At 48.7% G+C, this 14,393-nt stretch overlaps 1 protein-coding gene across 1 annotated transcript in view; it reads right to left on the bottom strand.

Annotated features, from left to right (window-relative positions):
- LOC117042624 (alpha-2-macroglobulin-like) overlaps window positions 1-13,570 on the bottom strand; it is a 71,795-nt gene extending 58,225 nt beyond the window's left edge. Inside the window, exons 1-7 of the mRNA XM_033142170.1 lie at window positions 13,383-13,570; window positions 12,079-12,262; window positions 10,432-10,597; window positions 7,800-7,852; window positions 5,389-5,409; window positions 1,261-1,429; window positions 407-491 (exon numbers count right to left, since the gene is read on the bottom strand). Of these exons, the coding sequence (XP_032998061.1) occupies window positions 407-491; window positions 1,261-1,429; window positions 5,389-5,409; window positions 7,800-7,852; window positions 10,432-10,597; window positions 12,079-12,262; window positions 13,383-13,474 (770 nt within the window). The 5' untranslated portion in view covers window positions 13,475-13,570. The remainder of the gene's footprint in view (window positions 1-406; window positions 492-1,260; window positions 1,430-5,388; window positions 5,410-7,799; window positions 7,853-10,431; window positions 10,598-12,078; window positions 12,263-13,382) is intronic.
- Between the last annotated feature and the right edge of the window lie 823 nt (window positions 13,571-14,393).

Here is a 14,393-nt window from a genome sequence, read left to right as displayed (position 1 = left end):
AGGCTCCAGTACTTTGGCCACCTCATGAGAAGAGAAGACTCCCTGGAAAAGACCCTGGTGTTGGGAAAGATGGAGGGCACAAGGAGAAGGGGACGACAGAGGATGAGATAATTGGACAGTGTTCTTGAAGCGACTGGCATGAGTTTGGCCAAACTGCAGGAGGCAGTGAAGGATAGGCGTGCCTGGCGTGCTCTGGTCCATGGGGTCATGAAGAGTCGGACACGACTGAACGACTGAACAACAAAGCAGGAGTTCTGACTCATGACCTGCAGCACCCTACCACCACCACCCTGTTTCCTCCCAGCATCTCCCCTAGGTAATCCCACCACCCTCCAGGGGGCAGTACTGCCCACTTTGGGAACCACCACCCACGTCCCACTGAGAAGACCTCGATGTTCCCACTTACACTCCACAAACAGTCACTTTCATTTCCTCGGCCAGAATCGTGATGACCTTAGGTGCCTTCACCACAACTTCAAATTTGGGCAATACTACAGAAGGGGAAAGAATAGGGGAGGTGAAGGGAAGCTTTGGCTGGACTTGCAAACCTGACCTCTAAGATTCCAAAACAGCCTATCGCCTGTTCCTCCACATTATTATTATTATTATTATTATTATTATTATTATTATTATTATTAATCACCCTGTCCACCTGGCTGAGTTTCTCCAGCCACTCTGGGCGGCTCCCAACAGAGTATTAAAAACACGACAAAACATCAAACATTAAAATCTTCCCTAAACAGGGCTGCCTTCAGCTGTCTTCTAAAAGTCAGAGAGTTGCTTATTTCCTTGACATCTGATGGGAGGGCGTTCCACAGGGCAGGCGCCACTACCAAGAAGGCCCTCTGCTTGGTGTCCTGTGACCTCACTTCTCATTATTATTTGCCTCTGTTGGGTTCAAACTCCACAAGGCGGCAGGGAAAATAAATGAAGGGATAGGTACGTCACGAACCCCAACCCCACTGATTTGATATCCCGCTTTATCACTACCCGAAGGAGTCTCAAAGCGGCTAACATTCTCCTTTCCCTTCCTCCCCCACAACAAACACTCTGTGAGGTGAGTGGGGCTGAGAGACTTCAAAGAAGTGTGACTAGCCCAAGGTCACCCAGCAGCTGCATGTGGAGGAGCGGAGACGCGAACCCGGTTCACCAGATTATGAGTCTACCGCTCTTAACCACTACACCACACTGGCACTCTGCTCAGCGTCCTGGGTGCCCCAATTCCCTGCAGCCCAACTGGGACCTTTCCATCCTCCTCACCATATTCCGACACATCAAAGGCTCTCTCCTCCCATGCATTGCTGGCTTTCTGCACCTTCAGTCTGTAGATGCCTTCGGGGGGCTCAGAGCCGAGAGGGAAGGAGAGCTGGACCAGGCCCCCTTTCAGCTCCACTTCGGTCCACTGCATCAAGCGGTTGTTCTTGGGATCCTAGAAGTCACAAGAAAATTAAGGCTGGGGGGAATCACACAGGTTAAAAGGATGGATTGCTGTTTCTGGCTCCAGAAGAGGACAATGCTGGGCCATATCCAGTGGTGTAATGGTCTGGGGCAGATGAGTTGGAAAGCAATTGCTATTATTTCTGCAGCAGGGACCACGCAAGTGTTGGAATTCTTTCCCCCGTGCTGCAGATCATAGAATCCTAGAGTTGGAAGAGACCACAAGGGCCATCCAGTCCAACCCCCTGCCAAGCAGGAAACACCATCAAAGCATTCCTGACAGATGGCTGTCAAGCCTCCGCTTAAAGACCTCCAAAGAAGGAGACTCCACCACACTCCTTGGCAGCAAATTCCACTGCCGAACAGCTCTTACTGTCAGGAAGTTCTTCCTAATGTTTAGGTGGAATCTTCTTTCTTGTAGTTTGAATCCATTGCCCCGTGTCCGCTTCTCTGGAGCAGCAGAAAACAATCTTTCACCCTCCTCTATATGACATCCTTTTATATATTTGAACATGGCTATCATATCACCCCTTAACCTTCTCTTCTCCAGGCTAAACATACCCAGCTCCCTAAGCCGTTCCTCATAAGGCATCGTTTCCAGGCCTTTGAGCATTTTGGTTGCCCTCCTCTGGACACGTTCCAGCTTGTCAGTATCCTTCTTGAACTGTGGTGCCCAAGCTGTATGAAGGCAATCCTGTATAGAGTCCCATGGACTGCAAAAAGATCAAACTTATCCATCCTTAAAGAAATCAGCCCTGAGTGCTCACTGGAAGGGCAGATCCTGAAGTTGAGGCTCCAGTACTTTGGCCACCTCATGAGAAGAGAAGACTCCCTAGAAAAGACCCTGATGTTGGGAAAGATGGAGGGCACAAGGAGAAGGGGACGACAGAGGATGAGATGGTTGGACAGTGTTCTCAAAGCGACTGGCATGAGTTTGGCCAAACTGAGGGAGGCAGTGGAGGATAGGGGTGCCTGGCGTGCTCTGGTCCATGGGGTCATGAGGAGTCAGACACGACTGAACGACTGAACAACAACAAAGGAAAAGCAGGACATTCCAGGATGAAATCAGAAAATGGGACGGCTTCTCCAAGTTAGGGATGTCCCTGGAAAATGGGGACATTTGGAGGGTCTGCTGCATAGCTGTCAACTTTCTCCCCCTTTTAAGGGAAATTCCCTTATTCTGAATAGGATTCCTTGCAAGAAAAGGAAAAAGTTGACAGCTATGGTCTGCTGCTACTACATTTGCAGTAGGGATTCTGTAGCATCTCAGAAAGGGGTGCCAACAAATAAAATATTGGGGAGGCCCAGGTTAGCTCCGCCCCACATAACTGATCAGAAGACAAGCCACACGTACACCATTTGAATGCCTATCACCTTTGGGTAGCCCAGCCCCCTCAAATATTTTATTGGGCATGGAGTTGGCTCCTAGTGCTGCTCTGTCAGCACAGAAGGGGAGTTTTCTATCCACAGGGAGCATTGGCCTGATCCAGGGTCTGCAAATAGGGGGCAGATCAACAGGCTTGCACACAGCCCTACTTCAAACCCTCCAAAGAGGGGCTTCGTTGACAATTAACCAGCAATTTCAACAGACAGAGGGTTTGTTTGAGGAACCATGCAAACAAATTCACTCCTGAGTGGGGGGGGGGGAAGGAGAGGCAGGCAGGCAAAGAGAACCTCACAGCCTGCTGAAGCTAGACTCCTCCTCATCACCCCATCATCATCATCATCATCATCATCATCATCACTTGCCTGCCCTTTGCCAGGACAAGTTACAACAAGGCCACCTACCAACTCTGGAAGGTGAATGTGTTATAGGATCATAGAATCATAGAGTTGGAAGAGACCACAAGGGCCATCCAGTCCAACCCCCTGCCAAGCAGGAAACACCATCAAAGCATTCCTGACAGATGGCTGTCAAGCCTCTGCTTAAAGACCTCCAAAGAAGGAGACTCCGCCACACTCCTTGGCAGCAAATTCCACTGTCAAACAGCTCTCACTGTCAGGAAGTTCTTCCTAATGTTCAGGTGGAATCTTCTTTCTTGTAGTTTGAATCCATTGCTCTGTGTCCACTTCTCTGGAGCAGCAGAAAACAACCTTTCACCCTCCTCTATATGACATCCTTTTATATATTTGAACATGGCTATCATATCACCCCTTAACCTTCTCTTCTCCAGGCTAAACATACCCAGCTCCCTAAGCCATTCCTCATAAGGCATCGTTTCCAGGCCTTGGACCATTTTGGTTGCCCTCCTCTGGACACCTTCCAGCTTGTCAGTATCCTTCTTGAACTGTGGTGCCCAGAACTGGACACAGTATTCCAGGTGAGGTCTGACCAGAGCGGAATACAGTGGTACTATTACTTCCCTTGATCTAGACGCTATATTCCTATCCCAGGCATTGGATATCCCAGGCATTGGCAAACTCGGCCCTCCAGATGTTTTGGGACTACAACTCCCATCATCCCTGACCACTGGTCCTGTTAGCTAGGGATCATGGGAGTTGTAGTCCCAAAACATCTGGAGGGCCGAGTTTGCCTATGCCTGGGATACAGCGATTTAAAGAAATTACAGATCATGTGTGCAGTTCTCTCCTTCCCTCTCCTTCCAGGGGGTCTCAAACCCAAAGCAATGGGTCTAAGCTGGTTTTCAGCTGAATCATAGAATCATCGAGTTGGAAGAGACCCCAAGGGCCATCCAGTCCAACCCCCTGCCAAGCAGGAAACACCATCAAAGCATTCCTGACAGGTGGCTGTCAAGCCTCCCCTTAAAGACCTCCAAAGAAGGAGACTCCACCACACTCCTTGGCAGCAAATCCCACTGTCGAACAGCTCTTACTGTCAGGAAGTTCTTCCTAATGTTTAGGTGGAATCTTCTTTCTTGTAGTTTGAATCCATTGCTGAGTTGATTCTATCCATCTATTGATTTTCTTTATTTTATAACGAGCCGATTAATAGATTTTTATTTTCGCAAGGGGGCCAGGGAGAAGATAAATCCTCCTTCATGTCCTTCTTACATTCAGCACAACCTCCTAAGCATCTGTACTCTAAACAACAACAACAACAACACCAATTCTTAAACCCCGCCCATCTGACCGGGTTCCCCTAGCCACTCTGGGCAGCTTCTGACAAAACACAGAGCGGGGGGCTGGGGGGAATGCATCAAACATTAAACGCTGCCTTCAGGTGTTGACGAAAAGACATATAGTTGTTTAACTCTAAAGCAAGCCCTGTTGAGTTAAACAGAACTTGCTGACAGGTAGTTGGACGATTGTAGCCACAGTTAATAGCTAAACCCCCTTTTTCCTGTTTGTAGCAAATATTTGCCCGAGATTATCCAAGGTAACATTGGCTGGAGAATTGGCTGTGCCACAAAATTCAGATAAACGTGAATGTCAAAGGATAGCTGCATTCTGCTTTTGCACATTGTTTCCCTGCCCCCAAACTAGCTATAGCAGGGGTCGCCAAACTTACCTGGCCTCGGGCCGGTTCCTCTGGCACCGATTGCGCGGCGGGCCGGAGAGTGGGGGAGCGCATGCCCATACACGTGCGCACTTGCTTTTTCCGGCGCGGCGTGCCACCGGAAATAACTTGTGCAAGCGTAATTTCTGGCGCACTTGTGGCACGGCACGGCACTGGAAATAGCTTGTGCGCATGCAGGTCCGCAGACCCGGAAGTGCACCGGAAATGACGCATGCGCAAAAGCTATTTCCGGCGCCGTGCCAGAAGTGTGCCAGAAACGACACTTGTGCGTGCGCACAAGCTATTTCCGGTGCCGCATTGACCCGGAGATGGGCAGCCGCGCCGCGCTGGTAAGAGCAGGGGGCAGCGGGGTGTGTGTGTGTGTGTGCAGATATTTGGTTCGCGTGGGCCGTATCCGTCCCGCGGGCCTTAGTTTGGGGACCCCAGGGCTATAGGTTATTATGATGAGGGGTGAAGATGAATTGGCCACTTACCTGGAGGTAAATCAATGGGATCTGTGGAAGCAAAAGATAGAAAGGGGGAGAGAAATCGAAGATGACAATGAATGAGAAACTACCTCAAAGGCAAATCCCACCCCTCAACCTCCCCAGCATTGTTTTATGCTTATTTATTCATTTTAAAGCTTTTCTAAACAGCTTAATGGGGGGGGACACGCTATGGACAACATAGAAGCAATATCCATTAAAGAAAAAGGGGGGGACTCCAGGGGGGGGGACTCCGTCAACTATTAATTTGATACCTGCTGGTCCCCACATCACCTAATGCTCTCTCAAGGATAGAAGCACTCATCTTTTATACTCTTGGAACTCATGGTTTGAAAAAGTTGAGTTTATTCCCATCTCTGAAAAACTGACCCATAGAATAAGGTGCTGGCGGGGGCAATGTGGCCCCCTCAGACTTTGCATCTGTTTTGAGGCTGTTTGCGATTCATATGACCACACAATCTCACGCTTGGCATGTTCCTACTCAACACAATTTTATCTGGCAACATTTATGAATGCCTGATATATTTTGTACAAATACGAATGTTGTATCCCAACATTCATTCATTCATTCATTCATTACACTATTCATTCTTTTTCAAGCTTGATGGTGATTATGCGGCATTTTCACTCCTCTTGCCTTTATGGTTGCTTTTATGATGTATTTTAGTTCAATGTCTTGTTTATTGCATTTGCAAGTCTTATTTTGAAACTATTATTTTTTAAAAAATGAAACCGAAATCCAGTAAAACCATTTATATAAAAGCAAACGAAACAGCAATCTTAACAAGTAAAACAGGGCCCATTCTTGTCCACTTCCTCGGGCCTCTTTGACTGAAACCAATTCAGCTGCAGAATTTCTGCAGGATTGGCAAGGTAGTATGTCAAATACTTCACCTGCCACTGCAAAAATTGTAGCATTCCACTCAACATGAAGATGAGTGAGCTTTTCCTCAAATTGCCCAACAAACGTGTCACGACAGGTGCCTGATTGTTCCAACAGTCTATTTTCAGGGACAGGTGTCGGCAGTCCCCTCAGCACAGAGAAAAGCTCTGCGGGGCAGCTATTCAGTGATGTTGAGGAGGCAGCAAAGTTGGTTTTCACTTTGATAAACTGGATCAGTTTTTAAAGCTGCTTCTTTTTGCAAAGGGAAAAGCCCTGTTTTTTTGAGGATCAGCTAAAAGTTTTGCAGCTTTTTTGCAAAGGGAAAAGCCCTGTTTTTTTGAGGATCAGCTAAAAGATTTGCAGCTTTTTTGCAAAGGGAAAAGCCCTGGGTTTTTTGAGGATCAGCTAAAAGTTTTGCAGCTTTTTTGAAAAGGGAAAAGCCCTGGTTTTTTTGAGGATCAGCTAAAAGATTTGCAGCTTTTTTTGCAAAGGGAAAAGCCCTGGGTTGTTTTTTTTTTTGAGGATCAGCTAAAAGTTTTGCAGCTTTTTTTGCAAAGGGAAAAACCCTGTTTTTTTGAGGATCAGCTAAAAGTTTTGCAGCTTTTTGCAAAGGGAAAAGCCCTGGTTTTTTGAGGATCAGATAAAAGTTTTGCAGCTTTTTTTGCAAAGGGAAAAGCCCTGGTTTTTTTGAGGATCAGCTAAAAGTTTTGCAGCTTCTTTTGCAAAGGGGGAAAAGCAAAGCTTCTTTTGCAAAGGCGGAAAAGCAAAGCTTCTTTTGCAAAGGGGGAAAAGCAAAGAGGAAAAGCCCCATTTTTATGGAGTTCAACTCACATTTCTGAAAAATCTTAAGGAACGGGAGCCATTTCTACAGTTTCCAGACAGATAATCTAATCAGCCAGTCACATGTCGCTGGGGAAACAAACAACCTCCCTCTGCAGCACATTCAGCAATGGAGGGCGGGGCTGAAAGGGAGCCGGGACTCTTATCTCTCTCCCGATCTCTTGCTGATCAGCTGCTGAGCGGGGTCCTTTCAACACCCCCTTTTCTCTTTGTAAAATAAAAAGCAGATCTGCTTTTGGCCCCTGGGCAATACAGCTCCAGGGACCACCATTACGGTAAGCTTTTTAACCTAGGAAGACTGAAATTCAAAATGAGCTTTGTTTATTAAAAGCCTAGCTTAAAAAAATCACACACACACACACACACACACACACACTGACTCTTCCAGTAACTAGATCTGTACCGTGTGGAACTATAATTTAGTGGCCTTTTCTTTTTACTCCTTCCACAGAGCTGAAAACTGGTTTTTTGTTTTTGTTTTTAAACAGAGTTTTTAGCTTTAGAATTTAGTTTCAGAGTTATGTTAGTACAGGATTTAGCTCCTAGCATAAAGTGTCCTTATGGTGCTCTTTTCAGTCTGAACTGATGCTCTAATTAACATTAAACAATTAAATAAATGGGTATTACCCTCTGATCACCCGTCTGCATATCATACTTTGGCACTGAGAAAACTCACTTTTTCAGTCACAGGTCGGAAACTTTCATCCAGGGTGGCAACACGAAAATGAACTGGAAAGGAAATGAGATTTTTTTTAAAAAACATGTTCAACTGCAGTTCTGTTCTGATGGCTTGTGGCTGATTTGTAGCATGGGTGCTCTGCGTGAAGATAAAAATGTCTATAAAAGGAGTGCCCAAATATCAGGCATCACTCAGCACAAATAAAAAAGGGACCCATTCTTCACGGGTTCCCATACAACCTGCTCAATGTGCATTCATTCTGATTTGTTTGTAGGGAGAACAGATGACATCAAAGCGAGACCTTCGGAGGAAGCAGGTTTCTTATGCAAGACTTCCCAATCAACTATCATTACGTAACTTGAACTTGCTGGTGTGCAATTCAAACTCCAATATAGTGATAATCTGGAAGTGCCCTTTGGAGTCCCATTCTGTTGCCCCTAATAACCACAGCGCAGTCAATGGAAGAGGACACGCTCAGTCTCTGGCATTTCCACGCAGAGCTGCAGTGGGGTACGAGAAGTGAAAATAATGCCGATTTATTTCGCATCTGGCAACCAATGTGCCCCTTGGGCAGACGAGTCTAAAGAGCCCAGGGCTAGTTAAGTCCAGTCAAAGGGGACTATGGGGTTCATAGAATCATAGAGTTGGAAGAGACCCCAAGGGCCATCCAGTCCAACCCCCTGCCAAGCAGGAAACACCATCAAAGCATTCCTGACAGATGGCTGTCAAGCCTCCGTTTAAGACCTCCAAAGAAGGAGACTCCACCACACTCCTTGGCAGCAAATTCCACTGTCCAACAGCTCTCACTGTCAGGAAGTTCTTCCTAATGTTTAGCTGGAATCTTCTTTCTTGTAGTTTGAATCCATTGCCCCGTGTCCGCTTCTCTGGAGGAGCAGAAAACAACCTTTCTCCCTCCTCTATATGACATCCTTTGATATATTTGAACATGGCTATCATATCACCCCTTAACCTTCTCTTCTCCAGGCTAAACATACCCAGCTCCCTAAGCCGTTCCTCATAAGGCATCGTTTCCAGGCCTTGGACCATTTTGCTTGCCCTCTTCTGGACACGTTCCAGCTTGTCAGTATCCTTCTTGAACTGTGGTGCTCAGAACTGGACACAGTATTCCAGGTGAGGTCTGACCAGAGCAGAATACAGTGGTTTGACCAGAGCGGAATAGAGGGTTGAAGTGTTCATCTAGCTTTCAGGCCGACGGAGCCGGCGTTTGTCCACAGACAGCTTTCCAGGTCATGTGGCCAGCATGACTAAACCACTTCTGGCACAAAACACCGTGACGGGAACCAGAGCGCACGGAAATGCCATTTACCTTTCTGCCGCCGCGGTACCTATTTATCTATTGCACTGGCATGCTTTTGAACTGCTAGGTTGGCAGGAGCTGGGTCAGAGCAATGGGAGCTCACACCATCATGGGATTCGAACCGCTGACCTTTTGATTGGCAAGCCCAAGAGGCTCAGTGGTGTAGACCATAGCACCACCCGCTCCCCATATGGTAATACATCGTGATGTTGAGAAGTGGAGGAAGGAACAAGCTGCCTCAGCCCCGGCGGTTGGAGGATGGATGGCTGCTAACAGATTGAGGTTGAATCCTGACAAGACAGAAGTACTGTTTTTGGAGGACAGGGGGCGGGTGGGTTTGGAGGATTCCCTGGTCCTGAATGGGGTAACTGTGCCCCTGAAGGACCATGTGTGCAGCCTGGGAGTCATTTTGGACTCGCAGCTGTCCATGGAGGTGCAGGTTAATTCTGTGTCCAGGGCAGCTGTCTACCAGCTCCATCTGGTACGCAGGCTGAGACCCTCCCTGCCCGCGGACTGTCTCGCCAGAGTGGTGCATGCTCTGGTTATCTCCTGCTTGGACTACTGCAATGCGCTCTACGTGGGGCTACCTTTGAAGTGAACCGGAAACTGCAATTAATCCAGAATGCGTCAGCTAGACTGGTGACTGGGAGTGGCCACCAAAACCACATAACCCCGGTCCTGAGAGATCTACATTGGCTCCCAGTACGTTTCCGAGCACAATTCAAAGTGTTGGTGCTGACCTTTAAAGCCCTAAACGGCCTTGGCCCAGTATACCTGAGGGAGCGTCTCCACCCCCACCATTCAGCCCGGACACTGAGATCCAGTGCCAAGGGCCTTCTGGCGGTTCCCTTACTGCGAGAAGCAAAGCTACAGGGAACCAGGCGGAGGGCCTTCTTGGTAGTGGAACGCCCTCCCATTACAGGTCAAGGAGATAAACAACTACTTGACATTCAGAAAATACCTGAAGGCAGCCCTGTTTAGGGAAGCTTTTAATCTGTGATATTCTAATGTATTTTAATATTTGTTGAAAGCTGCCCAGAGTGGCCGGGGAGACCCAGCCAGATGGGCGGGGTATAAATAAATAAATTAAATGCGGGAGGCAGTGAAGGATAGGCGTGCCTAGCGTGCTCTGGTCCATGGGGTCACGAAGTCGCACATGACTGAACGACTGAACAACAACAACAATCATGTCACCTCTCTCCATCTTCTCGTTCGCAGGCTGAACATGGTCTGTAGAGAGCCTTGTTTACAAAGGGGATGTGGGACTTAACTAGCGGTTCTCCCTTCCCGTAACCCCAGCCTCTCACTTACCAGTCTCCCCTGGCTTGTAGATGGGCTTGTCTGTCTGGATGAAGAGCAGGGTGTCCAGGTCTTTGACCAGCACAGCTTTCTGGCTCCTGAAGTGCAGCGTATCCCCTTTTACCTCCACTGTCAGGAATGCCTCTGAGGAGCTAGAAGAACCGTTCAATTTGGCAACCTGGAGGAGGAAGGAAAAGGAATAGAGGAGCAGGCTTGGTCTGTGTATAGACTGCCACTTACCTGGAATCCAGGGGGCTCCCACTGCTGGTTTGGAAAGTGGCGTGTACACGTGACATTGTTAATCCACACCTATCCTTTTCTTAATATAGGAAATACTGCATTTTGATGTATTTGGTGGGTCCTTTTCATGGAGAGGAGAGGAGAGGAGAGGAGAGGAGAGGAGAGGAGAGGAGAGGAGAGGAGAGGAGAGGAGAGGGGGTGCCAGAGGGGCCGTGGCCCCGGGTGTGAATTTTTGAGGGGGGTTGAAGCAGGCCCCCCTGTTATGTATTCAGTGGTCTGTGTTTGCCTGATCTTGAGTCTGGACTAAGGATTCTGAGCCCCTGTGTTCTGATTCAATACATGATATCCAATCACAGAACATTTCAGGATTTGGGCCTCTGCCATTGGCCCTTAAACTCTGAGTCACGATTCGCAGCTTGGAAGTTTAGACAGCCAATCACGTTGGAAGTGGGAGTGGCCCAGGCCTTCGGAAATGTATATAGGCAGGTGCTTTGCCCCTGTTGTCCAGTTCTGTTAGTTCTTGCTGTTATCACTGTGTCTTGCCTCGTGGGAACCCACCTACACCTCAACCCCCATGCAGGTGCCCCCCAGAGCAGCACGGCCCAGTGCTCCTCTCCTGGCAGCAGAGGAACCAACAGTCGTGGAGATGGGCACCATAGCGGCAGGCGCTGGCATGGGGGTGCCTGCCCCAATGTGGGAGTGCTGTTTTTCCTTGGTGAAGTCCATGACAACCTCGATTTAGGAGTGTAGAGCAAAATGTCAAAACAGAATAAAAAAATAAAAAAAATTCCTTCCAGTAGCACCTTAGAGACCAACTAAGTTTGTTCTTGGAATGAGCTTTCGTGTGCATGCACACTTCTTCAGAAACCTGGTATGCACACGAAAGCTCATACCAAGAACAAACTTAGTTGGTCTCTAAGGTGCTACTGGAAGAAGAAGAGAAGAAGAAGAAGAGTTTGGATTTGATATCCCGCTTTATCACTACCCTAAGGAGTCTCAAAGCGGCTTACATTCTCCTTGGTTGTGGGGGAGGAAGGGAAAGGAGAATGTTAGCCGCTTTGAGACTATCAAATCCAAACTCCTCCTCCTCCTCCTCTTCTTCTTCCTTTCCCTTCCTCCCCCACAACAAACACTCTGTGAGGTGAGTGGGGCTGAGAGACTTCAGAGAAGTGTGACTAGCCCAAGGTCACCCAGCAGCTGCATGTGGAGGAGTGGAGATGCAAACCCGGTTCACCAGATTATGAGTCTGCCGCTCTTAACCACTGCACCACACTGGCTCTCTTGGGATGAAAGGATGAAAGGATATTATTATTATTATTATTATTATTATTATTATTATTATTAATATTATTATTTCATTTTGACTATGGCAGACCAACACCTGTAACTAGAGCAAAATGGCAAGCAGCAAATTCTCACCTGGAACGGGGTGCACCCGAACATATCCTTCTTGGTCACCAAGTTAGTGAGCAGGGTCCTGTTCTGCCCTCCGTGCTCCAGAATGATGTTCAACGTCACCGACTCATTCAGGTGGTTCAGCTGGATACAGATCTTCTCAGGCATCTCTGTGTGGATCAGGTAGGGCACCAGAACCAAGTATTGCCTGGGAGGAGGTGGGCAGGAAAGGTCAGGGGGGGCGGGAAGTGAGGAGGACACTGGGGGCTCTTTGTTTTTGGTTCATCATTATAGCCAGTGCTATTTTTTTCTAGAAAATGAGGATCTGGAAGTCACCATAAACGCCTCCCCTGTTCTCTTAGAATGGCAATGGCGCCCACTTGAGAGGTGCCAGAACTGAGTCCCAGCAAGTTCCGGCAGGAAAAACCCCCCAACTATAGTTATGGCCCATCAAAAGCATTGGTGGAATTCCTCCCAACTGTTGCTTTTCCCTGTGACTATCCAGCTATAACAGGACGTGGGTGGCGCTGTGGGTTAAACCACAGAGCCTAGGGCTTGCTGATCAGAAGGTCGGCGGTTCGAATCCCCGCGACAGGCTGAGCTCACGTTGCTCAGTCCCTGCTCCTGCCCACCTAGCAGTTCGAAAGCACGTCAAAGTGCAAGTAGATAAATAGGTACCGCTCCGGCGGGAAGGTAAACGGCGTTTCCGTGCGCTGCTCTGATTCGCCAGAAGCGGCTTAGTCATGCCGGCCACATGACCCGGAAGCTGTACGCCGGCTCCCTCGGCCAATAAAGCGAGATGAGCGCTGCAACCCCAGAGTCGGACACGACTGGACCTAATGGTCAGGGGTCCCTTTACCTTTATCCAGCTATAGGAAGAGCCAGTGCTATTTCTATAGGCGCCTGTATCACTGCCACCTATGCAGAGGGATGGGTGACGCAGTGGGGAGGTTGGCAGCGAGCATACGCACCCATGGAGCTACTCCAATGATTCTGCAGGTGTGTCCGCACTGCGCCGAACTCCTTGCTGCTACTCCAATGCTCCTGCCGGGGCGCCCACACTGCGCTGACCCCCCCCCCCACTGCCTTGCCCCTTCCCCTCTCTGTAAGTTGCAGCAAAACCAGCATTCAGCCACCAGGTGAGTGCTGCATCCCCAGCTGGCTCTAGCGCCACCTGCTGTCAGCCTCCCTACCTTCTGTCTTTGCAAAGCTGTGCATTTAAGAGAGTTGCTCTCTGGGGGATAGAGGCAGAGGTGGACTTTGCAGAAAGCAAGGAAGTGTGTGGGGTGGGTGGGTGGGTGGGATAACCCCTCCAGCAAGCGGCTTACGGTTCTGTGGTGGACGCCGAGGTGTCCCCAGGAAGGAGGAACAGCAGGAGGAGAAAGAAGCTGGGTCCCACAAGGATCCTGCCCTTCCCCATGGTGGTCAGGATACAGGCGATGGGGCAGGCGAGGTGGAGGTGGAGGCTGGTCCTTTGCACTCTGTGCTGCTCCTGCCTTCGCCAGTTCAGCCAGTCTCTTTATAACTGACTCTCGTCCTCTACAAACAGCCCCCAGGGAGCAGGAAGTGTGGGCAGCTCTTGAGTCACAAAGAGCACACAGAATGTCCCCTGGCAAGCAAACATGGGGGAGAGAGAGAGAGAGAGAAAAGAGGTCACTGGCAGTGTTTGTTATGCAAGGCACTGTCCTACGTTTCACCCAGAGGGGAGGGAGGGAGGAAGCTACCCTGGGTGCTGGGAAGAAGATTTATTTCAGGCCCAGACATTCCATAATGCTCTTGCTGTCCACTTGGCACAAACAGGCTGGCAGGGCATCACACATTTTATTCAGTCATTGGCCGTTGTTCCAAACATCTGGTCCGCTTCAATGAGAAAAAACCTGCCTCCCTTCCATCACAGTCTTGCCTTGAAATTCCCCGCAGGCCACTCAGGTACAGAATCCAGTTCCCCCCTCCTTCCCCGCTTGTCTCAAGGCTATCCTGAGGGACAGGACTTGCCCCCCGCAGCGGACATCTTTATCTTATTGTGCGTTCATGACGATTTGTGCTTGTGACGGTGTCAGAGCAGTTGTACGTGATACGCCTTCCGTTGTCATCACCGCTAATATTTATAAACTATTATTATTATTTATTAAATTTATTAGTTGCTTTTTCTTGCTCAACTCATGGTGATGTACGAGCAAGCAAACCAACAAAAGCCACACATAGATAGAGTAAAACAATCAAATCACAGCAGTCCGGTTCTTCTCAGCAAGAAGAAGTGTGCATGCACACGAAAGCTCATACCAAGAACAAACTTAGTTGGTCTCTAAGGTGCTACTGGAAGGGGGGGGATATATTTT

The sequence above is a fragment of the Lacerta agilis genome, chromosome 2, assembly GCF_009819535.1.
Source record: "Lacerta agilis isolate rLacAgi1 chromosome 2, rLacAgi1.pri, whole genome shotgun sequence".
NCBI lineage: Eukaryota > Metazoa > Chordata > Lepidosauria > Squamata > Lacertidae > Lacerta > Lacerta agilis.
This window is presented reverse-complemented; position numbering and strand designations above follow the sequence as displayed.